Source organism: Archocentrus centrarchus, chromosome 12 (genome assembly GCF_007364275.1).
Source record: "Archocentrus centrarchus isolate MPI-CPG fArcCen1 chromosome 12, fArcCen1, whole genome shotgun sequence".
In the NCBI taxonomy this organism is placed as follows: Eukaryota; Metazoa; Chordata; class Actinopteri; order Cichliformes; family Cichlidae; genus Archocentrus; species Archocentrus centrarchus.
In genome coordinates this window covers 16367823-16392751 of record NC_044357.1, presented here as the reverse complement: position 1 = coordinate 16392751, position 24929 = coordinate 16367823, and the positions used below count along the sequence as shown (strand labels likewise).

The 24929-nt window shown below is 39.0% G+C and overlaps 1 protein-coding gene across 2 annotated transcripts in view; it reads right to left on the bottom strand.

Annotated features, from left to right (window-relative positions):
• Positions 1-24688, bottom strand: part of mmp17a (matrix metallopeptidase 17a) — a 94375-nt gene extending 69687 nt beyond the window's left edge. The window contains exons 1-2 of one of the 2 annotated variants that reach the window (XM_030742670.1): positions 24590-24688; positions 24254-24499 (exon numbers count right to left, since the gene is read on the bottom strand). In XM_030742670.1, the coding sequence (XP_030598530.1) occupies positions 24254-24388 (135 nt within the window). In that variant the 5' untranslated portion in view covers positions 24389-24499; positions 24590-24688. Of the gene's footprint in view, positions 1-24253 lie in introns of both variants that reach the window. The other variant, XM_030742668.1, reaches the window with a different exon arrangement.
• Positions 24689-24929: the final 241 nt, after the last annotated feature.

Below are 24929 nucleotides of genomic sequence, written 5' to 3'. Positions count from 1 at the left end.
AAATTTTTTTTAAATTGTTTTGGCAGTGCACTCCTGCAACTGACCAAAATGGTAAAGACAATCAAGGAGTGACATGTACTAATATTCATCTGTTTGATTCAAAGCAACTATGTAGCAAGCAGATGGCACACACTCCGGCTTGCTGAAGCACTCAATCACTTCATTAGACAAGTACTTCTATCTAATGTGCTTATAATGGAACACATGGCTGACATGTTGTAAGAATATGTTCTGATGGATGGGCTTACTTTAACACCATGTATCTATTCAGAGCTGAATGTCAGTGTTTAATTACATATATCTAACTTTCAGATATAATTCAAGTATAATTCAATTTAATGGACCCACGTGAAGCAAGAAAGTGTATGTGTGTGAGAGCAAGAGTGTGACATCAGGGATTAAAATGCGGCTGGTAAGTGATTCATTTAATCCATGGCTTAAAGACAGCTGGTTCGACAGCGAGCTGAGACGCAACTCTCGTCTGCTGGCTGAGGCAGTGCAGGAGAGAAAAAGAGTGACAGTGAAAGAGAAAAGAAGGGAGAGATTTAAAAATGGTACCCCTCTCTCCTAGATCTTCAACTCTAAGTGACCTAGACATGCCTGGTTAATGGAGGGTGCATTTGTTCAATCTTGTTAAATATGGAGTGGTGAAAGAGGGAAGAATGGTGAGAATGAAGGAGACTTGGTAATAGAGGGAATTGATCTGAGGGGCAGCAGTGCTGGAGGTAACTGTCAGAGACACCAATATAATGTAATTTAACGACTCCCAAGCTGTACATATAGGGCAGAGTGACCTACTGGTTACAGAGACCATCTTGTAACTAACAGTGAACGATTACTGCTGTTGAACATTTTACCCATATTAAACGGCTTCCTTCTGCACAAACCAGGAACTGAGATCGAACTGAGACATGCCTGCTTTGGAAAGATTTTCTGTTATTTATAAAATAACTAATTCATACTCTTTTCATCTATGTGCACGGAATAACTTCCACCATCAAGTACACAAGCTGTGCATACATCTAGTGAACTATACACTAGATTTTTTTTAATGAAAACAAAACACTGTTTATAAAACAGCAATTAGTCAACTTGTCTCCTCTTCTTAAAGTAGCTACGGCATTTTGAGATGCCACGCGCATACTGTAGATAAAGCTAAAATGAAAAAGACTTGGGATGCATTGCAGTTTGTCCTTGTTTTGTTGATTCTCCAAAAACAGTCACAAGATGGCTGGAAAAATTTAACTTGCACTTTTTGCGAATGCATTTCATTTTTCTACAACACAAGTGTGTGTATCAGTTTTGCTATCAGGGACACCAGCTTGGATTTTACTTGGTATTGGATTGGAAAGAAAAGTTGTGGCATCACATCTTGTGGCCCAAGTTTGGTTTCTCTGCCTGCTTCTCATTAGGCATTGCTCACCTTGCTTGGCAAAAAGTAGCATCCTTATACTTTAAGTTACATTTGAAAATAATCCCAAACCATTCCCCTATAGGCTGCTGAAATGCACTTTCATGTGGTAGTCATAAATGGATAGAAGGCATCATAAAAAATATTGTTAAGGCTGCTGGGAAAAAGCACATTAAATTACACAGCAACTATGGAAGGAAGTAGCCCAGTTTTAGAGAGTAATCTGAGTTTCATTTTCTGTCATGTAAAGGCAGTGTGGGAGGCAGGATGTTTAATATAAAATGCAGGGATCAGGAGACTGAATGCAAACTCAAAGCCCAACTTTATTGCTGAACAAGGCTAACCTAAACAAACTGGAAAACACAGAACTCGAAGACACACTGGACAGGCTGCAACAAGGAACTGAGGAAAACTGAGGGCTTAAATATACATGAGGTAATTAGAGAGAGTGGACACAGTGGGGAAAACAAGACACAGGTGAACAGAATCTAACTGATGAGACGAGGGGAAGCAAAACAGAACACAACACAAACAAGACACGAGAATACTGAAAAAAATGGGAAGTAAATACCAAAAAGAGACTGAAATTGTTGGCACCCTTGAAATTTTTCCAGAAAATGAAGTATTTCCCCTAGAAAGTTATTGCAATCACACGTTTTGTTATGCACATGTTAATTTTCTTTGTGTGTGCTGGAACAACACAAAAAAAAAAAAAAAAAGCCAAAATTTATATAATTTTATGCTAAACTCCAAAAATGGTCCGGACGGAATTGTTGGCACCTTTTCAAAATTGTGGGTAAATAACTTAGTTTCAAGCATCTGATCCTTGTTTAAACTCACCTGTGGCAAGTAACAAGTGTGGACAATATAAAAATCACACCTGAAACTGGATGAAAAGGAGAGAAGAGAACTGTCGGAGGACTTGAACACCAAAATTGTGGAAAAATAACAATCTCAAGGTTACAAGTCCATCTCCAGACATCTTGTTGTTCCTTTGTCCACGGTATGCAACATAACCAAGAAGTTTACAACCCACGACACTGTAGCTAATCTCCCAGGAAGTGGACCACAGTACCTACAGTCAAATATGGTGGAGATCCAAAGATGTTCTGGGGTTGGTTTGCTGCCTCTGGCTCGGGATTCCTTGAATCTGTGCAAGGCATCATGAAATGTGAAGATTACCAAACGATTTTGGGTCAGAATTAAGCGCCCGGTGTAAGAAAGCTGGCTTTTCATTCAAGGTCATGAGTCTTCCACCAGGACAATGACCCCAAACATACTTCAAAAAGCACCCAGAAATGGATGAAAACAAAGTGCTGGAGAGTTCTGAAGTGGCCAACGATGAGTCTGGATCGAAATCCCATTGAACATCTGTGGAGAGATCCTAAAATTGCTGTTGGGAGAAGGCACCCTTCAAATATAAGAGACCTGGAGCAGTTTGCAAAAGAAGAGTGGTCGAAAGTTGAGAGGTGTAAGAAGCTTGTTTGGAAGCTTGGTTATAAGAAGCGATCGATTTCAGGTTTTTTTTTCCAAAGGGTGTGCAACCAAATATTAAGTTGAGGGTGCCAGTAATTTTGTCTGGCCCATTTTGGCAGTTTTGAACAAATGAAAGTAAAGAGCTGTCTGTAAATCTGTTTTTAATGTAGCATTTAATTAAATCTTTACTTTGCAGAAAAGGTGAAATTCATGCTTACCTTCTTTAATATCATTCTGCATTTGTTTTGGAAACCTGGAAAAAAAAACTGTCCTTTTAAGAGGGATATGTATTTCATTAAAAGTAAAAAACAAAGTAGAAAAAAATTGAAGCCATGTCATGTTTTATGTGTCCAAGCTTCTCTTTATGTGTGTATGGCTTGTTTCTGCACTACAACAAGGCACCATATTACAAAGGTATCAGTCCTTCCGCAGCTGTCAGAGTCCTGCAGACTTCTTATGAACACTGGACAAAATTATCCATCGAATGGCATATTTTATGTGAGCCCTGGAGGGGGATTCACACAGAGTGCACGCAGTAAAAATAATCAGCAGCCTAGGTTTTAAGATAAACAACTGATGGCTTTTGGAGCCAATTAGGACATGCCCCTGTAACTGGAATTTTATTTTAACAGGCATAAGATTCAATGTCTCCACTCAGGGAAAAAGCCCGCAAACCTTCTTTGAAGTTTCTCTCTCCGTGGGCGGTAATGTGGCATGGCACCCAGCCAAAGCCCACAAACAGAGGGATTGAATAACACCTGCCCAGTGCCCCTGCTGTGGCATTCATCCAGTATGCCACAATAGGAAAGAAATATGCAAAGTCACACACATGCACATAAACACACACACACATGCACTTGATTGCTTGACAGATCTCCTCAACTGTCAACATATGAAGCTCTCAGCCAGAAATAATCTCAAACTTTTAAGTGTGGGTCTCAGAGTGTGTGAGTGGATTTCAGTCAGTCAAATTTTAATGTGTGACAGTTAAAATGACTTCTTTTGTGCTTTTTCTATTTAGTTCTGTTTATAGGTTTATAGGCTCACGCAGCATATGGGAGATGGCATCTCTGTCGGCTCCAAGTTCAAATAAGCTGCAGGAATACATTTGAGTGTATTTATGGATCTTGTATGTAATTTATAGGGCTGAGGGTTTAGCTATGAGGCCAGTACATGAGAACACATGCTGAGAGCTGGTGCCAACTGGTAATCATCACACAGGCACCTACATTAAATGAAATGTAGGTTCCTGTCAGCAAGGAAAATTATAGATTTTCCTTGCTCTTAAAACTAAAATTATTCAACCTAAATGTGCCATGTGGAAAAAATATAAAAACACAATCTTTTGGGATGTGTTGCTAGAGGGAACCTTAAAAAAAAAATTAAATACCAGCTTAACAAATGCCAAGACAAAGAAGGTTTCTGCTGGTTCTATACCATAAGTGCAAATGTTTTTCAGTCAAGATCACTATTGTCAAATGAAGCCTGTCCTTGTCTGCAGTATTTAGATTTGGCAGTATGTCTGCATTCTGGGACTTTATGTTGGGAATCAACCCTGAAGAAAAACCTGAATCTGGACTCCCAACACCCTCACCATTCCTTTGCATCCATCAGCTGTGTTGAGTGCGGGAACCTGCTACTTGGGTTACAACTGCTTCTCCATGTGAGCTTTCCCTGGCTCACAGCCTGGAGAGGACACTCCAGCTTTGCCTCACAGTGTCAATACAACAAGGAAAGCAGCAGTTAACCCATGATGACCCACTGTACTCCAGTGATCGTGTCAGGGGCTGCTTCCAACGGAGAGATGGATTCTTGAATCCCACTGGAAAACTACAGTCCATCTCATGCTGGGCATCAACAGTCAAATCCTGCCACAGTTTGCCTTTCTCATTGGGTGCATGGGGATTACGTTAACACCGGCAAGCAGACTGCAATCATCACACCAGGCTAGAAAGTAATAAACTGTCTTTGCACAGGCTGGCCTTCCTACAACGCCGCTCACACAACACAGGCTGCGCTGGCTTGGTCATGTACACCATATGGAAAATGGCTGTATACTGAATCACATTCCCTATGGAAAATTATCCTCAAGCAAAAGATTTTTTTGGCCGCTCCCAACTGCACTACAAAGATGTCTGCAAGCATAACATGAAAGCTCTGAACATCAATACTAACATTTGGAAGGACGTAGCATCAGACTGTAACAGATGGTGCCATGTGCTCCAGAAACAACTGATGATGAGACGAGATGATCCATAAACTGTCAGAAGAAAAGAAAGTGTGATGGAAGGCATGCAGAGACCTCCCCCAGACCACCCACACCTGTAGAAAGTCACAAAGACAGTATTACAAGTATTACTGGCCAAACTCGCTGCCAACATTCTGGCTTAATATTGTAATCCTATGTAGATTCTACTCGGTCTACATAAGACCTGTGACCTGACTGCCACTCACCTTGTTACCTAGGCCTCAATAGTTTTCCATTGGAGGTAAGTTTGGTTCAGCCCTCCAATCAGCAAGCTTGTCTTACATCTCTAGCCTTATTTAAACATGAAAAGGACATTACTCAGTGGCTGATTTAATGTGATTTGCCCACCTCTGTGCCTCTTGTGTTGCATTCAACCGCGAGAACATTGTAACTTGTATTCTGCTGATTTATTTTGCAAGCAGACACTACAAAAACAAGAACAGCACATTTCTGATCACACCCCTGCTCCTAGATAAACTATGAGCAGGGGTGTTCCTGCTTTGTTTGGTCTGAACATTTTTGTACATTTTTTTTTTTGTTTCATCTTGTATTTTCTTTTCTGATTTAGTAAGCAAGCTGGTACTTTGTTAATCCACATTTGGTTTTATTCCTTTGAACTGGCAGCACCTACAGGCCCTGTCACCTTGAAGTTTTTGCCTCTTTTGTTCATAACTTTTTTTTTTCTTTTTTAAGCAATCAATAGCTTTGGGTTAAATATTGCTTTCTTTATTTTTTTTTCTTGGCTAAGCTAGGATGTAAAAGGCAGCTCTGGAACCTCGAATGTACAACTACATAATAAAAGCAAAACAACTCCTTATCTGTCAAAACACGTCAGGCATTAAAGGCTTCAGACTTTAGTTCATTTTCATGCGTGAAACTCCTTCACCTTCCAGCATACAAAAACTTTGAGAGTTAGAGTACAGCATTAGCAAAAAAGGTCATTGAAGAACAAATAACTTAGGCTTTTATTTAGAAACCCCCACAGCTCCCAGCTGTGAAAAATACAACCAACACCTCTTGGTGATGAGCTGTTATTGTGACAACACTGAAAGGTTATCTGAGAAAAGAGTAGTATAACAAGCAGGGAAGAAGATGTGGGATGCCGTGTGTATATATGTGTGAGTGTAGCACCTGTGGAAAAACCTGAACTTTCAGGATATGTACTGTTTCATTAAGGAAGAAAAGAGGAGCTGTACTGTACCTAAAGCAACAATACTACTGCACAGAAATGACAGCTCCACTGTGAGTCAGCTCATACCTCCACTGCCAGACAGTCAAACCTGCATAACCGAGATCAAGAAAGTCTTATTTCAACGCTGAAGAATGGATAGTTGAATTGGTCCAAATGAGGAGCAGCGGGAGTTTTCTTGCTTTGCAATTTGACACAGCTGTAGCCTGGGAAATGGGGTCAAAGTTCAAACTCTAGCAATACTTCTGGCCTGGGAATAAAATAGGGTTCTGTGACACAGCCTCACCTTCAGACTGACACCAGCAGCATGTCCATATATGCGTGTTTGAACTAATTTATTTCATACCCTAGCTGTTGCTGTTCTGTCTTCATTCCTAATGCATCTCTTTCTCCATGTTGGATGTCATGTCAAGGAGATGGCAGTCAGATTTATTTTTTTCCTTTCAACTCACGTCCCCTGGATAAAGCCAGTGTGCTATAAGGTAATAAGACAGAGCACAGCTCAGTTGCAAAGCTACGTTTGTAACTGCGTAGGCAAGAAATACAAGTGGAGCTTCTGTTATGCTCACGATAAGCTTGGTGGTCAAGGAAAAAGTTTTTTTTTTTTTTTTTTTTGCAATGCCCATAGAAAATAAAACTTAAAAATACATTTATTGTGTACAGGAGTCATCAAAAGGAATGACACATTGAGGTTCTGACTGTGATGTCTTTCACAGTGGAGGAATTTTGGGCCACTCTGCAAAAATTGTTTTAATTCAGCCACACTGGAGGGTTTTGAGCATTATCGGTTTGTTTAAGGTCATATCAAAGCATCTCAGTTGGGTTTAAGTCTGTACTTTGACTAGGCCACTCCAAAACCTTCAATTTGTTTTGTTTTTTGAGCCATTCAGAGGTGGACTTTCTGGTGCATTTTGGATCTTTTTTCCTGCTGTTAAGCTTAAAAGTTTAAGCATCAGGGCACCAGTCTCTTGCTTACAGTTGAATCATGAACTCTGACCTTAACTGAGGCAAGTGAGGCTTGCAGTTCTTTAGGATTTGTTCTGGATTCTTTTGTGACCTCCTGGATGAGTCGTCGATGTGCTCTTGGAGTAATTTTGGTAGGCCGGCCACTCCTGGGAAGGTTCAGCTCTTTTTGTGGATAATGGCTCTCACCAAGGTTCACTGGAGCCCAAAAGCCTTCAGAATGGCTTTGTAACCCTTTCCAGACTGATGGATGCCAATGACTTTGTTTCTCAGATGTTTCTTTAGACTGTGGCATTAGCCTAGTTCACTTTGTCAGACAGGTTCTATTTAAGTGATTTCGTGCTTCAACAGGTCTGGCAGTAATCAGTTAATTCATTTTTTAACAAGGGGACAATTACTTTTTCACATAGGGCCAGGTAGGTTTGGATAGTCTTTTTACCTTTAATAAATGAAATCACCATTTTTTGTATTTACTCTGGTTATCTTTATCTAATATCAAAATCTGTTTCATGATCTGAAACATTTAAGTGTAACATCCATCCATCCATCCATCCATCCATCCATCCAGGTGCCGCCTTACCATCAGAAAGGATGGAAGTTTAAAGCACTTCTATACCGGCTTCATTTTTTGGACCAAGAAGCTATGTCTATCTTTTACACACACTCTATAACTGAGAGCAGCATTTAATTTAACTAGCAACAGGCCACCATCACTGAGGCGCCCTGTGGTGATTAATGACATCTGGCCAGTGTTCAGGCTCACTTGTGTATAAATGTTAAATAAACCAGCAATCATATACCTATGCTGTGCATGACGCACACTAACCTTGATTAAAGATTGAAATCTTTGTCATTCAGCTCATTTTTTTTCCAAGGTAGCTCATTATATAATGATATTACTTAGATATCATATTAGCACTTTAACAATTGGTTATCCCTACTCCTTCCTCTTACTAAATGCCCTATAACGAGTAAATTACTTAACAAAAAACAGCCAATACTAAACCAAATAAACACCCAAACTTCTCATAATGAAACAGAACACATAATGCATATAATCATGTATACTCGCACTGTCATTACAGAACTGTCTGTTAAAATCACTGTAGGCAGAAATTCCTAATCTGCTTGATAACTGCAAAGAGGAAAAAAGTAAAGCTTTAGACAGAGTCTGTGTTCTTGGAACAAAGATAAAGGAAGGCAGATAAAGAGGAAAGAAACCCCTATAGTCCTGGAATATAATGATTTTTTTTTATCATGCTAACAGACTCTGATAAGATCACAAAATATGAGTGAGACAGAAATGTAGTATAACTGGAGCTATGGAGCTAGAGGGTTTCTGTTTTCTGTGTCCAGCAGTACTTCAAACAATAGTGACTATAAGCCATCACAGTAACAGAACATTTGGTTTCTAAAGTGATGGAAAAACAGGCCTTCATTGTAAAAGTAAAGTATGTAAATTTTTTATTTATATAGCACCTCATGACAGAAATCACAAAGTGCTTCACAACACAACAGCAGAGCATAACAGGGGAAAAAAGTAATAAATAAATAAAGTAATATAATACATGTATTAAATATGAAATAATGAGCTGGAGGAGGTGGCTGGGGAGAGGGAAGCCTGGGCTTCTCTGCTTAGGCTCCTGCCCCTGCGACCCGGCCCCGGATAAGCGGAAGAGAATGGATGGATGGATGGATGGATGGGTGGACAATGTCCTCCAGCATCTCCTGTTTGGAAAAATGAGCACACACAGGAATCATAGACTGCATAAAAGATGACCTTAGATTCAGGGACATCACCCAGTGGTTGGAGTGTCACCATTTTAAAGCCTCAGCTTTGTTATTTTGGTAATAGCTAAATGTTTTTTTGAATTCATATTTGGATGGTCCAAATATGACCCAACAGCCTTAAAACAAAATGCACTTACCAGACAAACCGAACAGCCAGTAAGACTGTCCTTCAGTACAACAGAATGCTGAACACAAAAAAGACATCATACACCTGCCATTCAAAGAAGTCACACACTTGTAATTTAAAGGCCTAATTTAAAATTTAAACTGGTTATTAATGCAGCTGTTTACAAAGAAGGTAAACAGCTGTAAAGGCAATGAAGACATTTTTACGGTTGTGCATTTCTAACACTGGGGCCAACGGGAATTGACTATACAGAAGAAGAGAAGAAGAGAAGAAACAGCCTTTATTGTCCCACAGAGGGGAAATTTGGGTGTAACAGCAGCCGCAGTTATTATAAATATAAATAAAGATATAATAATTCACACTATTAAGAAAAGAATATATATAAAATCAACAAACAATATTAACCTTAATACTACTAATAATAATAATAACACTATATACAATGTACATGATGTACATACAATAGCCAGATCCCCCACACTCAAAAACCTATGCACTCTGTGAAAACATGTCCTTAAACTAGAGAATAAATTAATGGTGAATTAGCCTGCAGCACCCGTTGTCTTTTAAATTTGATTTAAAGTCAGTTTGACTCAATAATTTGCATTGACAGAGCTGCCTACAAAACCATTCCATTTAAATCAACACTTTTTTTGGCTAATACGAGCATGGGCCTTGAGAGTGATCACCCTCTTCACAGACAATGCTCGTAAATATGCTAACATATGCTTACATCTGTAGTCTTGTCACTTTTATTGCCTCGCTGCAGACACTCTGTCCTGCTCAGTGGCTCTACAGGCTACTGTGCACAGCACTGAGTGTACCTCCACTCCCGCTTCCATATATTGGCTGTGAGTGTCAAATCAGCCTTGGATTACAGACAGCCTGTCAGATGAGAAGATTTGTTTTGCATCTCCAAGTCTGATAAATGTCAGCATCTAAAATAAAATCAATACACAGCTCTAGCCATTGTTGCGTGCTCAGATTTCTTTTTAAATTCATGTGAAAAGACGGGCACTTTCAATGTTTGCATATAAATCAGTATGTGAATATGTAAAGACTGCACTTCTCAGTACTTTAATGCGCTGATTCCTGAATGCATCTTAAACATGAGAAACTTCCACACTTTTTCAACTCAAGCGCTTGAGTCTGCTATGATTAACAGGATGTTCTTTGAGCAGCATTTAAAGGCAAGCATTATGCTATATTTGAGGAAATAAGTACAGTACAAGCCTGTCAACATCTTATGAGGACCTGCTGTACATTGTACTCTATGCCTGTTTTCAGACTATTTGGATCAACTATTACTTTTTATTGGTCCCTTAAAATGTGTTGGGTTTTGCTGTCCTCTTTATTTAAACAATTTAAATGATAGATACTTCATTAAGATCGATGAGCAAGTTATTTGTTTGCAGTATACCTTTCTCTTTTGTTCTTTGGGCTTAATGCTGAATGTTGACGAGTTTATAGATTTTAAAAAGGAAAAAAACAGCCCAATCACTAAATTACTTGTTCTTTTTGTGGAGGATATGCAATTAGTTTTATTGTAGCTTAGGTAGAGGTACACTGAGAAATAACACTTTTTTTGTTTGTCTCCCATGGGTTGGAGAAAGAAATAAACATGGCAAATATCCAATTAACCAACAAGTAATTACTGCGCTAACAGGCACCTCAAAATGCAATGTGGCTGTGCAGTGTGTTATGGACCTGAGTGATTCTACTCTCATAATGCTTATTTCAATCAAACTTTTATTCATCTTCCAAGAATCACATTGGATGCTGGGCAAACACTTTGTCTATCTGCCTTTAGTGCCTTTATCCCAGCTTACTCAGATGAACAGACAAGATGAGAACATGCGTGCGAGAACATGCAACACTGAAAGTTAATTACAAAGCACACATCAAATGCTCCCTCGGAAACTTATTTTCTCCTTTCCTTCCATCTGTTTTTTTTTTTTTTTTATATGAAGTAAACTAAAAGACAGTACTGCCAGCCACTCCTTTGCCAGTGTCAGAGATAAATATCAGTAGGCCTTCTGTTGCAGAAAGCACTTTTTAAAGCTTTTATTTCCCCCACACAAATAAGAATGCACATTTATGATAATTCTGTCAGTTTTGGACAGTGAACTTCAGAAGAGCTGCATTGATGCTTTGAGGTTCGGTTTGTGGGCCTGAAAATGAAACTTTAACTAGCAAGCAGCACAACACCCGATACCACCATAATTACAAGGCCTTTGAATACCACTTGTGACCAAATATTTGATCTGGTTCATGACTAAAAGGGGGCGGGATGCCTGCATTAAAATAGAACAGCCACATGGAGTTGATTTTGGGTTTACTACAAGGAGAACCTGAAAGGGAGCCAGCTCGCCTCTAACCCACAGTTAAACTAAGTCATGAAACCGGTAAGAGCCAAAGGGAGAAGAGCAGGATCATATTTAGCCGAGGAAAACAGCAATTCCTGCTAAATTGCTGACACAGCTGGGTCCATTAGTTCTGTAAACTCGGATATTTGGTTGCGCCTAAACCGACTAAGACTGATTTGATCATTTTGAGCAAACTACTTACAGTTGATACACAGAAATTATGAAATACTTGAAGTGCAAATAAACACAAAAATAAGCAGGATGTATTATGCTTTTCCTTATTTTCCATCATATACAGTGTAACAGTGTCAGATCCTAATATTAAACATGGCCAAAGCTTCAAATAATGAGGTCAGTATATGCACAAATATTCCCTGTGAGCCAAAAGCTCAGGCTTCAGATTTCTCTGAATGCATGGTTTCAGACAGTTTTTTTATAATCTTGGGCCTAAAGAAAATCAAAGGATTTATTTTCTTTTTTTGCCTTTACTGAAAAAGAAAGCACTTTAGATCCAGTGAAGACAGCTGGCATATGCTCTGTAGTCTTAACAAATTGTCCATAATTCCACTTAATCTTGCAAGCAGTTTCATATATATATGTGTGTAAAAGCAGTTAATTGCAACTGCAGGCTAATGGGGCAACATTAGCTTACTTAATGGTTATGGTTTTCTCTAAGTCATCATTTATTTAGTTATTTATTTAATTCAATTTTATTTTATTTACTCATCACATGGATTACTCAGACAGGACGCAGTATGTGAGAATGGGCAATGTTCTGCCTAACTTGGTGATGCACTCTACAGGAGCTCCACAGGGGAGTGTGCTGTCTCCATTTCTATTCCCCATCTCAGACTTTCAGTACAACTCCGGGTCATGCCACCTATAGAAATGTGCTGAAGATTCTGTGCGAATAAGACCAAAGAGATGGTGATGGACTTCAGAAGGAAGAGGATGTCTACACAACTTGTGTGTATCATGGGAAAGTGTTGATGTGGTGGAGGAGTACTCTCCAGGTACTCTAGCTTCCTACCAATGTCGTGTTTGGGGTTAGGTTAATATGCTATTCCAAATTGGTGTGATTGTGAGAGTGAATGATTGTCTATTTCTCTCTGTTGGCCCTTTGACAGACTGGGGACCTGTCCAGGGTGTACTCTGCCTCTTGCCCTCTGATAGCTGGGCTAGGCTCCAGCCCCCCTGCAACCCTGAATTGGACAAGCAGAAGAAAATGGATGGATATTATAAAGTATTTATCATCATCATCATCATCATCATCATGTTATGTCACTGGTGGAACTTTAAGTCAAATGGAAACATTATTCGACTGACAATAGTGTGTACCTCAAGTATGAATTTTGTTTGTGGAAACCAGGCAAGGGGCAGAGACACAAAAAGGAACTCTAAAGAGACAGCAAATTAATTAATGGGCTCCATAAAGAGTCAGTATAGACAAATTGGGATTTTTTTTTGCAAAACTACTCTAGTGAGTAGCTCAGTCCCCAAACCAGAATAAAGATATCAAGTTGGAATGAGCATAATAGGTCCCCTAATGTGGTTAAAGCAGTAGTGCTGGTTAAATCAGTCTGCGTTTATCAATAATTTAGTTAGTGACTCAGACTTTGCCTCATCCACATCAGCTCTATATATCTATATCTAGAAAAGTATATTATTATTTAATCTTATTTATATAAAAATAAGATTAGCACAGTGAATCCCTACAGCCCTCTGAAGCCAGAAGGCCTGACATTTTGATTAATTTACAACCTCCAATTTGAAAAGAGCTGTGTCACAGCGTGATTATGTACAACCATTTATATTAATTAAATCTTGAGCAAAAGACACACATTTCTTGCAACTCTGGATTCTGCCTGTTAAAGATACTGGATTACAGGGAAATATAAGTCTTATTTGAAGACTAGATACATACATTACCATTATGATGTAGTATTATACTGATGCCTCTGTAATGCATCAGCTCCTACATTACTACTACATTACATTTGTATCATTTACCTATTAATATCTATTATTATTCATGCAGACAATTTGAATGCATTGCTGCTGCATACATACAAACTAGAATATCAGTTGTTGTGGGAGAAAATCATTCTTTTTTTGCTTAAGACCAAAAAAAAACATATACATATATATATATATATATATATATATATATATATATATATATATATATATATATATATATATATATATATATATATATATATATATATATATATATATATATAAGAATTCAGCAACCTTCAACTAGTAAACAACCAGAATAAAAGAGTTTTGATCCTGTGTGTCTGGTGCTGACTGAGCAATGTTACTCTATGTCAGAGACTGGGTTGCCAAGACCAACTAAAATGAGGCCTATAGTGTCATTAAGACTAATGTATCTGTTGCTGCAATACTTTACCCCAATAAGTGCATTAATTGTTGTTGTTGTTTGTTTTTTTTTCCATATTCTATTGAGAATTCAATGATGGATGGTTAAAGACAATAATCTATAATTTGTATGACAAAGAAGTTACTGACTCCTTTATGCACGGCCTTTGATAAGAGTGCAGAAAATCCACTGGAGAGATAACGACAGAGATGCATCAACATCAATGGAGGTGCTTGCGTGAAAGACAGAAACTTTTACAAGAATAAGAAAGTGGGCTGCCATGGCTACAAGAGCAGAGTGTGACCAGAAACATTTTCTGCATTTTATATTGAACAAAGTAGGCCAAGGTAATTACTTACAAACTCAGTAAATGTGCCATTAGATGTATTGACAATCTTCACTGGATTACTTATTGCCGGAGCAATTTTAAGTAAGAAGGATACTCCAACCAGTTCCTTAATTTCCTATTTTGGCTCAAAAACAGTCAAAACAAGTCATAATAATTATGTGTTAAATTCACAAATGAATAATAAAATAATAATAAGTATAAACAGAAAGAATATAGAAACTCAACTGCTCTTAACAAAGCCAAAAAACACATGTATGTGGTTATGCACATGGTTAAAAAAAACAAAACAAAACAGTTTCCAGGGTAGCCAGTGGAAAAAGGGCTGAATACAGATACATTTTAAAAAGAGTAATGCATGCTAGTGTTACAGCCAATGCAAGCCTGGTTTAATGTGATTGGTCAGTGGAACTTGGAACTATAAGCATGTTACCAAAAGAAACTACAAGGGTTCCAGTACCAAAAAAAAAAACAAAAACTTGCCCCTTGTATAGCAATTCTGCATATTCATATTGAGATGTCTGTTTTGAAAGGATTACACCTTATAGCACCAGGAGGCATTCAGGTAATACACAATCTGTGTATGCTTCCAGTGTCATTGACATGCATATAGCCCCCAATAAAATGTCACCCCAATCATGCTGACACCTGGATTGATGAAAGTAGGAACATATCAGTTATATTAGACATGTGAAATTGATAGCTTCTGTGTAATACACATTCTGCTACTGATTAAAAAAAAAAACAGTCCTAATGATTCTGCAGGTCGGGAACTCCTTTACACTCAATAAACACAGAGGCTGGAATATGTGGTCGAACTTGTAAGCTTTACTTTATCTCCTCATAAATCAACACGAGAATCGCCTACAGTAAATCAAGTTGCGGACACATGCTGCCAAACCTTATCAGGAAATCAATGTTATCATTGTCTGGGAACATGCCATGCGGAAGTCTTACAGCTGCCACACTTCAGTCCCACACCACCGGGCTACAGTGGCAGCAATGAGGTGTCAGAGCTCTTGAGACAGTTTCTGAATTGATTTCTGAGGAAATAATGAACTCCCCAATAATGCTGACAGTCTTCTCAGAAACTTGCATGTCTCTGGAGAACTTTTACTCTTAACACGGCTGAGATGACAGATTGGATAGGAGTGGATTGAAGGACTGGTTTCCGTCGTACTGAGAAGCTTAAATTACAAGCTGACTGTCAATCTTTATGGAGAAATACAGTCTCTCCAACATTAAAATCTTCTCCCATGCCATTGTTCCTGAAATAATCTGCTGCCCTCAATATGAGTCCCATGATACCTTTCTACAGACGGCAGGTCACACTTGATGAAATGGGACAGCAGTGCTAAAAGTATCCTAATGATTCAGGCTGAGAGACTATTAAGAGGTTTACATGGAAACTAGTATCCATTTATTTTTGTGTGGTTTAATATTCAAGCACTCATCACTCACTAAGGTTAATTTTTAAAAAATACACATCAATGAATTATCCAGAGTGCCACTACTTGTAAATTACACTGGCTGATAACTCATATTCTTTGTGGCAGAATCTTCATTTAGGATACATCTTGTTTTCTTGACTTGTCTTTATTAGTTGGTGCAGCAATCCTTGACTGTCACAGCATCCTATTTTCTCTTTGAGGCCCTTCTGTCCCTGGGCTTCTTGGTGTAATCAGACAAACTATGATGTGCTGGTAGAAAGCACAGAAGAAATTCTTCTATTTGAAGTACAGGAGTACACTCAAGGAGAAAGTGAAAGATAATAAATTCAGTATTGATGACATGCATAATTTTTTAGCAAGGATGTCACCAGAACTGATACTCATGGTACCATTTCATACCGAAACGCATCAGTACTTCTGTTTATGGAAGCTTGTTTCTGCCACTGTTTTTTTTTTTTTTTTAACCATCCCTAAGTTGAATTTCCATAGTACGCAGCATATGTACCGAGTAGGGTTGTCAATAAATGTATACTCATATGTGAATTGATTCTGACCACTATTGATGGATTAGATACTCATTTGCTAAAGTATTGTCTTCACCTCCTTCAGCTGACATAGAACTTCACACAGCACTGGCAGAAACACAGCCCCTCCCCTCACTATCAGATGACAATGGGAACAGTCGTAATCTTTATTTAAAAACAATTATGCCTCTTAATTTTAGCATTTTTCCCCTGTGGTACTCAACATGGTACAGTCTCAAGTTTGAAATTCTAGTACTGTGACAAACCTAGTTTTGAGAAAAGGTGGTGCTGCCGGTGGTGGCCAGGCTGGTTGTTTGAGAAACCCAATTATACCCTTTTGAACAAAAACTGAATTATTAAAATTACCATTTCCATCTTTGACTCAGAAGTAAAAGCTCTGCTGCTGGGTGGAGGATTAGGAGCATTTGAAGAAAATGAGTTAGGATTAAACTGGCAAAGAATGAGTGGATATTGTTGCACAAGTATTGTGTTGGATGTTCTTTGAATCACTGTTATAGTTCTCTTCAAAACACAAGCTGTTGATCTATTCGAAAATATAATATTGTAATAACAGGTTTATAAGTCCAGCAGAATTGATCAGAAATGTCACAAAAAAAACCTTTGGTTGGAATAATAAACACTTTTTTCCACGAAATACCTGGCCTCACTTTTTATAGCCCATCTTCTCCACCTTTTCCTGAAAACAATACATTTGTTTTTGCTTCTTGTCATTGCTCCTGGATGCAATTTCAAGACTTGATTAAATTATTTAGATTTTTAGCAGGGAAGGATAGTAAGTGGTGGCAGTGTGGGAGCAGAAGGGGAGCACCTACCGCTCCAGAGGAATTGATGCCAGATGGTGTTCTCATTTAAGAAATTACGAAGCAAAATGAAGGTGAGAAATGGACTTGGCGGAGTGTGGTTGTCCTTCTAGGCACATGGACGGACACACACACACACACACACACACACACACACACACACACACACACACACACACACACACACACACACACACACACACACACACACACACACACACAAGTACAGTCTCAAGGTTTTAGAATCATTATTCAAATGTGTAATGGTTGTGTTTTTTTCATGAATAAAATTCCACAGGTGGCTGAATATACACTAATTTAGGTAATTTATCAGCTGCTAATCTGGCCAGCTCAGGCTCGCTTATCCAAAGGGAAGAAATGCACGTTGAGATGAATAGTTCCTTTGGGAAGCTTGCGGTTATGTTTCAGTAGAGAAAATACACCTCACAAGGAACATTATAGGATGAGCAAGAAACATATAACATATCATATTTTACTTGTTATGGTTCCTTTCCTGAAACAGCAAATGGAGCTATGCAATAATATATCAAACTAGATAAGCATAGCTATAAAAATGAACACTTCTCATCCCTGCTCAAGTGTGGGGTGTTTCTAAAGGACTCAATATTTGGTTGTTATGAAGCTACACTCCATATATCTGACAGGACTGGCCACTTTATTTGGAATACCTTGGGAATAATGGGTTGGACCCCCTTTGCTTTCAGAACTGCTTTTATCCTTTGTGTCATATATTCAACAAGGTGCTGGAAATATTCCTCAGAGATCTTGGTCCATATTGTGACATGATCACATCTGTTGCTGCAGATTTGTCAGCTACACATCCATGATTTTTATCTCCCATTCCACCACATCCCAAAGGTCTTGAAATCCGGTGACCGTGGAGGCCGTTTTAAGTTCAGATGATTTGAGCTTTGTGAGATGGTGCATTACCCAAGCAGCCCTCTGAAGATGGGTACACTGTGGTCATAAAGGGTCAGCATCTATTCCCAGGTAGGCTGTGGTATTTAAATGATGCTCACTTGGTATTAAGGGGCCAAAGTGTGCCAAGAAAATATCCCCCACACCATTACACTACCACCACCAGCCTGAACCAATGTCACAGCAGTAACTGAAACTCATCAGACCAGACATGGTTTTCCAGTCGTCTACTCTTCAGTTGAAGAGCCTGTGTAAACTGTAGTTTTAGTGTCCTGCTTGTGAAAGACAGGAATGGTACCTGGAGTGGTCTTCTGCTGCTGTAGCTCATCTGCGTCAAGGATCAATGTTTTGTGTGCTCAGAGATATTTTCTGCATACCTTGGTTATAATGAGTGATTATTTGAGTTACTGATGCTTCCTATCAGCTTGAAGCAGCCTGGTCATTCTCCTCTGACCTTTTGGCATCAACAAAGCATTTTTGCCCAGAGACCTGCCACTCCCTGGATATTTTCTCTTTCTCAGACCCTTCTCTGTAAACTCTAAAGATGCTTGTTTGGGAAAATCACAACCAACTGAGTATTTCAGCAGTTACTGAAACACTCAGACCAAACTGCCCGGCACCAACAACCATGCCAGTCAAATCACTGAAACAGCCTTTCTTCCAAATTCTGATGCTCAGTTTGAACTTCAACGGGTTGCCTTGACCATCCCTAAATGCACTGAGTTGCTGCCATGTGATTGGCTGATATACATGCTAACAAGCATTTGAGCAAATGTAATAAAGTGGCTGGTGAGCGTACATTGTACAAGCATAACCTCCCTTAGCAGGATAAGAATAACCCCAACCTTAACGTGAATACTGCTCACGAACAGCTAAAGGAACACTGAGCTGGGCTCCAAACTCATCCATGCCACTATTGATAGGATATTTCTGGAAGATTAAACAAATATATCAGATGAGTCCATCACTGGTTGCTTTTTGGGGGACAATTTCTGTATGAGTTTGTGTTTGTTATGCATTATTTTTGCCATAACAAAATAATGCATAATATTGCATTCTCAATTCCTTGAGAATTAAATTCTGTAAATATGTAACTTACAAAGTACAATTTCTGAACAGTGCAGTTAGAGTTTACAGTTGTACACAGACCCTGAAGGAGCGTCTACTCAAGCATCATTAGCATATGCAGTGCCATGGAGACCTGGAATTGTACTGTGAACAAATTCCCAGTGTGGAATTCTCCATTCATATTTTACATACATTTCGAACCTAAGAAGCCCATGCTTTACCATCACCACCCCACAGTACAGGTTGGGTTGCCAGTGTTGAACACCACATGACACATTTATCATGACAGCAGCCAGGTGGAAAATTTTTACATGAGGCCCAACCCTTGACCCCATCTTACAAACTACAAGACCCCATGGACCTGTTGATAATATCCCAGTGCATGCCAGACACCACATGAACACCTCCAGAAGTCCTGTGTCCATCCTGGGTAAGAGCAGTTTTAGCCTGGTGGTTTCAGGGTTGTGGCTCATTGGTTTTTATTCACTGTGGGAAGAGAAATATGTGTACAATCATCTGATAATATCTGTAGTTTACAGTCCATCCAGTAAATGATGCTCTCTATGTGTCCTCTGGCTCTCCAGTGACAGGAAATCAGTCACTGGCCAACTAATAATCATCTCAGCTGCCTGCACTGATGCGCTCTCTCTGTCTTTCATGATGAACTAGAAGATGAAGTAGGGCTGTATTGTTTACATTTACTTTGCTGTCTGTGATCAAACTTGAGAATCTTCTTCTTTTTACAATGATTAAAGCAAGAAAAATGTAATCTTTCACTAGAGTCTAAATCACATTCTTCATGCTTTCTCAAGTGTAAGGTGCTACACTGAGTTCTCTCTGGAGCTTGAAAAAGGCGACTGGACTTCTTTTTGTTTCTTGAAGACGTTTCACCTCTCATCCGAAAGGCTTCTTCAGTTCTCAACCAAATGGTGGAGAGACCCAGGTATTTAAACCCCTGTGGGCGTAGTCCCCTGGAGGTGGTATGACCCTCTATTGAACATGTGACCCTCTATTGAACAACCACCTCCAGGGGACTACGCCCACAGGGGTTTAAATACCTGGGTCTCTCCACCATTTGGTTGAGAACTGAAGAAGCCTTTCGGATGAGAGGTGAAACGTCTTCAAGAAACAAAAAGAAGTCCAGTCGCCTTTTTCAAGCTCCAGAGACTACTATGACCTGGATAACTGAGAATCTACACAGACATACACTGAGTTCTATTTCACACACACCTTTCCCTTCAACAGGGCTTTGTAGGATTTAAAATCATCTTTTGGCATGCAGCCTCAGCTAGCAGCTCTAAGGTATGCTAATTTTCATAATGATATGATCACTTACTTCACTGGAAAAGTTACAATTATGAACTTCAATTTTGCGATCTAGCTCAGATCCCAAGAGTGGGAGGTATCATATGTGGCCTCTGAAAAAAAAAAAAAAACTGCTGGAAGACACCCTTTTCCTGGAGCTTCAGGATTTACCCCAAAGAGACCCTATTCCTGTAACCTCTCTTGAGGACAGAAGAAAAAGTATCTGTTCCAACTATTTCTTAGCACCAAAAAAAAAAAAAAAAAAGAAATATGTGATCCATCCTGGACTTGTAGGCGAAGATCCTTGGTCAAGTGGGGTTTGAAAATATAAACTTGAAAGGCACTTTCATGTCTTTGTGGTTTCTGAGCAGAGGAATTTTCTTCATTTCACTTTTTGAGGTGGACCATAAGAGGACATCACATTCCTTTTCAGGTGTACCCATTTCTCAAAGTAAAAAAAATATGCTTTGGTGCAGGGGAATGCATGTTTTCCTTAAACTAGACAATCTGTATCTCAGTACAGCTAATGGGTTATGCCATACCCTTAGAAGCCCCGACAGAAGCAGTGTATGCACATTTTGAAGAAACAACGGCTGTTTTGACAAAAGAGGAGGCGAATATGCTGCAAAAGTTGTTTAAAATGTCCATAGATGTTTTTTTCAGAATGAAAAGAAGAAACTACAAAGACGCTGCTCACACCACTCTAAAAACTGCCACTGTGATCTAACAAAATTTAGTACAGCCTACATGAAAAAGCCAAAAAGTAACTTCAATCGACATCAGCAAGTCTGCATATGGCATCAGGCTTAATTAAATTGAGTAAATTGAAATAAAAAAAAAAGCAGAATTGCTTTGAAAATGGACTTAAATCAGTAGCAGTTGTCTTGTTTTTTACCATCTGCTTAGCTGGGTTTCTATTGCCAAAACACTGAGGACTACAGAGGTGGAACTACAAATATAAAAAAAATATATCAACCAAGACTCTATAGGTACAAACTTCACCCATCCATTTTCTCAACCTGTGAAAAACTTACTACACGCATACTGCATTTCATCAATTGATCATTAGCAAGAATGACTACCTCTATAAAAACAGTTAAAGTTTTTGCAGTTTGCAGGTCTGGACCATTCAAGTGTATTTTAACACAAGACATCAGCAATTGTTGCTGCTCTTCAGTCTGGGAAGGGTCATAAGACCATTTCCAAACAATCTGAAGTCCATCATTCTATAGTGAGAAAGTGGAAAACGTTAACTGTCAGACAGATGGCCTCACATTTGAGTCATGCAACAGGACAACAATCCCAAATGCACCAGTAAATCTGCAACAGAGTGGCTGAAAAAGAAAAGAATCAATGTGATGTGATGGCTCAAAGTCCAGACCTCAACCTGATTGAAATGCTGTGAAAGTCTGAAAAGCTTAATGAACTGAAACAAAGCTGTAAAGAAGAGTGGGCCAAAATTCCCACACAGAGATTGATGAAGTTATATACAAAAAGATTATTTCAAGTTATTGCAGCTAAAGGTGGTTTTACAAGCTACTGAATAATGGGGTGGACTTAGTTTTTCCACTGGACTTTCTGCAGTCCGCGTTCACTTGAGTCTAATTAAAAAGTCAAGACTTTACTTGATTGATAACCAAACAAGGTTTCCTCAACAAACTGAGCTGGAAAAAAAATGTAGTGAAAAGATCATTTCTGTTAAATGAAACACCTCACTTTTTACCAAGTGGCACATTTTCCTCTGTGTTCCCCTGCCTTTAAAGGCAGACAAAGCTGGGCAAAGCAGCCCAACTATCACATCAAAAGTAAAACCGTTCAGACTACAGGCTGCACAGAGGCCAAGTGTTTCACACAGCTCTATCTAGAAATGCAGGAAAGCCTCCACCTCGAGCATTGTTTTTCTGTGCCACAGTAAATGGAGGAAAATTGCTGCTGTTACTACAGCTTTTCATCTGGTGACACTGGTCTGCTTGTTTTGTCATAGTTCATGCAATTCTAAAGAAATGATTGCGCGAGAGTTCCTGTGAAGCACATTGCTCTCTCTCTCTTTTTTTTTTTTTGTAGGACAATGTCATCCTCCTTCTTTAGTCAACAACAATTAAAGAAGGATGACATTGTGCAGAAAAATAAAAACTGGCTGTTCCATGACAGAGAGACGTTGGCATCAATTGGCTGTCGCAAATTTGACCGACTAGATGTCGACATCTGACATTCTGATTTGTTATTGTTCTGTATTATCGCTGTTTTATTACTTTCATTACTCAAAGTTATGCAGTGAGGAAGAAGTGTGTGTGTGTGTCCTACTTAAAACTCTGTCATATGCGGCTTAAAAAAAAAAAAAAGCTCTGAGCTGCAGATCTGTGCCCGATCTTAGCATACACACCTTGAATTTGTGCGTTCAAACTCTCTTTGTGTTGCTCGTACATGCCAAAAATTATACTATTTGGTGTGTAAGATGTGTCAGAACACACACAAAAAATGGAAGTCACAGCATTCAGAGTGTAACACTTGAATAAAAAAAATGGAAACTGATCTGTTCTCTTGTCCCAGTCTTTAAGGATAACTTAATCCCAAGTGTAGACTTTTTTTTTTTTTTAGAGAAGAGTTTGAGGGCTGAAAGAAGGCGAGACAGGAAGACTGAAGTTGGGATGAGCCGCAAAGCACAAAACAAAGTTGCCCTGAGGAGTGGAATATGAAAGAAAAATGTATCTTCAGTGGGGACTACTTTAGGAAGATGATAATCAGCTTTTACAAGCCAAGAAATAAAACTTTGTTTTTAAAGGAAATGGTGCATACTCTAATTTTATGTCTGCCACCATTATATTGGCTATAAACACACAGACTCAGAGTATGAGCTTGCAAACACAAAGTCCAAGGTCTCTTTTTTTGTGTAGATACGTTTATTTCTTAACAGTCTTGAGAAAATGCCATTCATCCTGTTCTTCTGTAGTGATTATGACCCTGATGATACATAGTATAAAGCCAGTTACCAATGTACAGGCTGTGAACATTTCAAAATGCATCGCCAATGACAAACACACTCACCAAAATATGATCTATTGGAATTACTAATAATTAGTTTTACTGTGCTCTAGCTTCAGACCCATAAAGACTTACTGAAGCTTATTATTAAGGTCTTAAATTTATTCTCATAAGCAGTCACAGCTCTGATCGATTTGTTTGTATCCTCCACCAATGGTGCTGCCTATTTAAGAGATTTCATTTAGTTCAAGTCTACTGATCCACGCCAGACTACAGTATTGGATCATTTATTTTAAACACAGCTATCCTCTGGACTCTTTCAGAGGCATTACTGAAAAAAAAAAAAAACATTAATAAATTATGCCTTTTGGATTGTCGTAAGCTGGAAGAGGTCGAGACAACGTCGAAACAAACGCCTGCACATACATGTATTAATCACAACTTCACTGTTTTCATATATATATATATATATATATATATATATATATATATATATATATATATATATATATATATATATATATATATATATATAAAGCGATTCCTCTTCAGCAGAAAATATACAAATTTATTATGATTATTATTATTTTTAATCAAGCAGCGTGCCACCGCCACTCTGGCTTGTGAAGTGGACTGCAGAGCGCAGTTAAAATTCAGAGCAAGTATTTGGAGAAACCAGCACTTGCTCTTCCCTGGACATCCAAGAGTAGCCCAAGTGAAAAGGGAGGAAACCCAGCCGCCAGCCCTCTTACACACGAAAGCTTCAAAAAAAAGACACCACCTCTTTTCCCCTGGCATAATGCAGGAAAACTTCCGAGTCCCGTTCTCTGTAAGTAGGTAGAAAAAGGTTAAAAACTTACCACCCCCATGTCCAGCTGCTCGGTAGTGAGAGAAGGAGCCGCTCCTGACAGAGGTAAAGAACACAATATCGGCACCAGGAGCAGCATCTCTGGAGAAATATTCCTCATCCACTTATGAAGAGCCAGAGCCATCATGATGCCCTGTGACAGGCTGATCCTGCAGGGCTCATATGGATATCGACAGCCGCATCCACGGGATAAATCACACGCTGACACTCTGAAATGTGCCCGAATAAGTCTACCTCACTGTTGAGCGCAAACACATAAAACACATTAAAATCGGCGCTAGAACAGTTAAGACCATGAGAGCAGTTTATTTCTTGCTATGTAACTAACACCCAGGGCATGAAAATGAGAGACGCTGCCCGGTCTTCTCTTATCTCAAGTCCATCAGAGGTGAAGCGAGAAGCGCGAGCTCCCCGCTCTGTGCTTGGGTCTCGCGCACTGAAGCAGCTGCCAGCTGCGTGCGGGTTCCTCAAACAGGGTAGAGCAGCCTCAAGATAGGCACAATAACCCAATGGGCTTCCGTGAAAATATCAAAATAAAATCCTCACGGCTTCATGAAGGCTAAATCAACGGAATAACACAAGAGTGATGTGACTTTCCACACCCCCAAATCTAAAAATATCCAAGATAAAGCTTCCAAGCGGGAGAACAAAAAAAAAAAGAGCGAGAG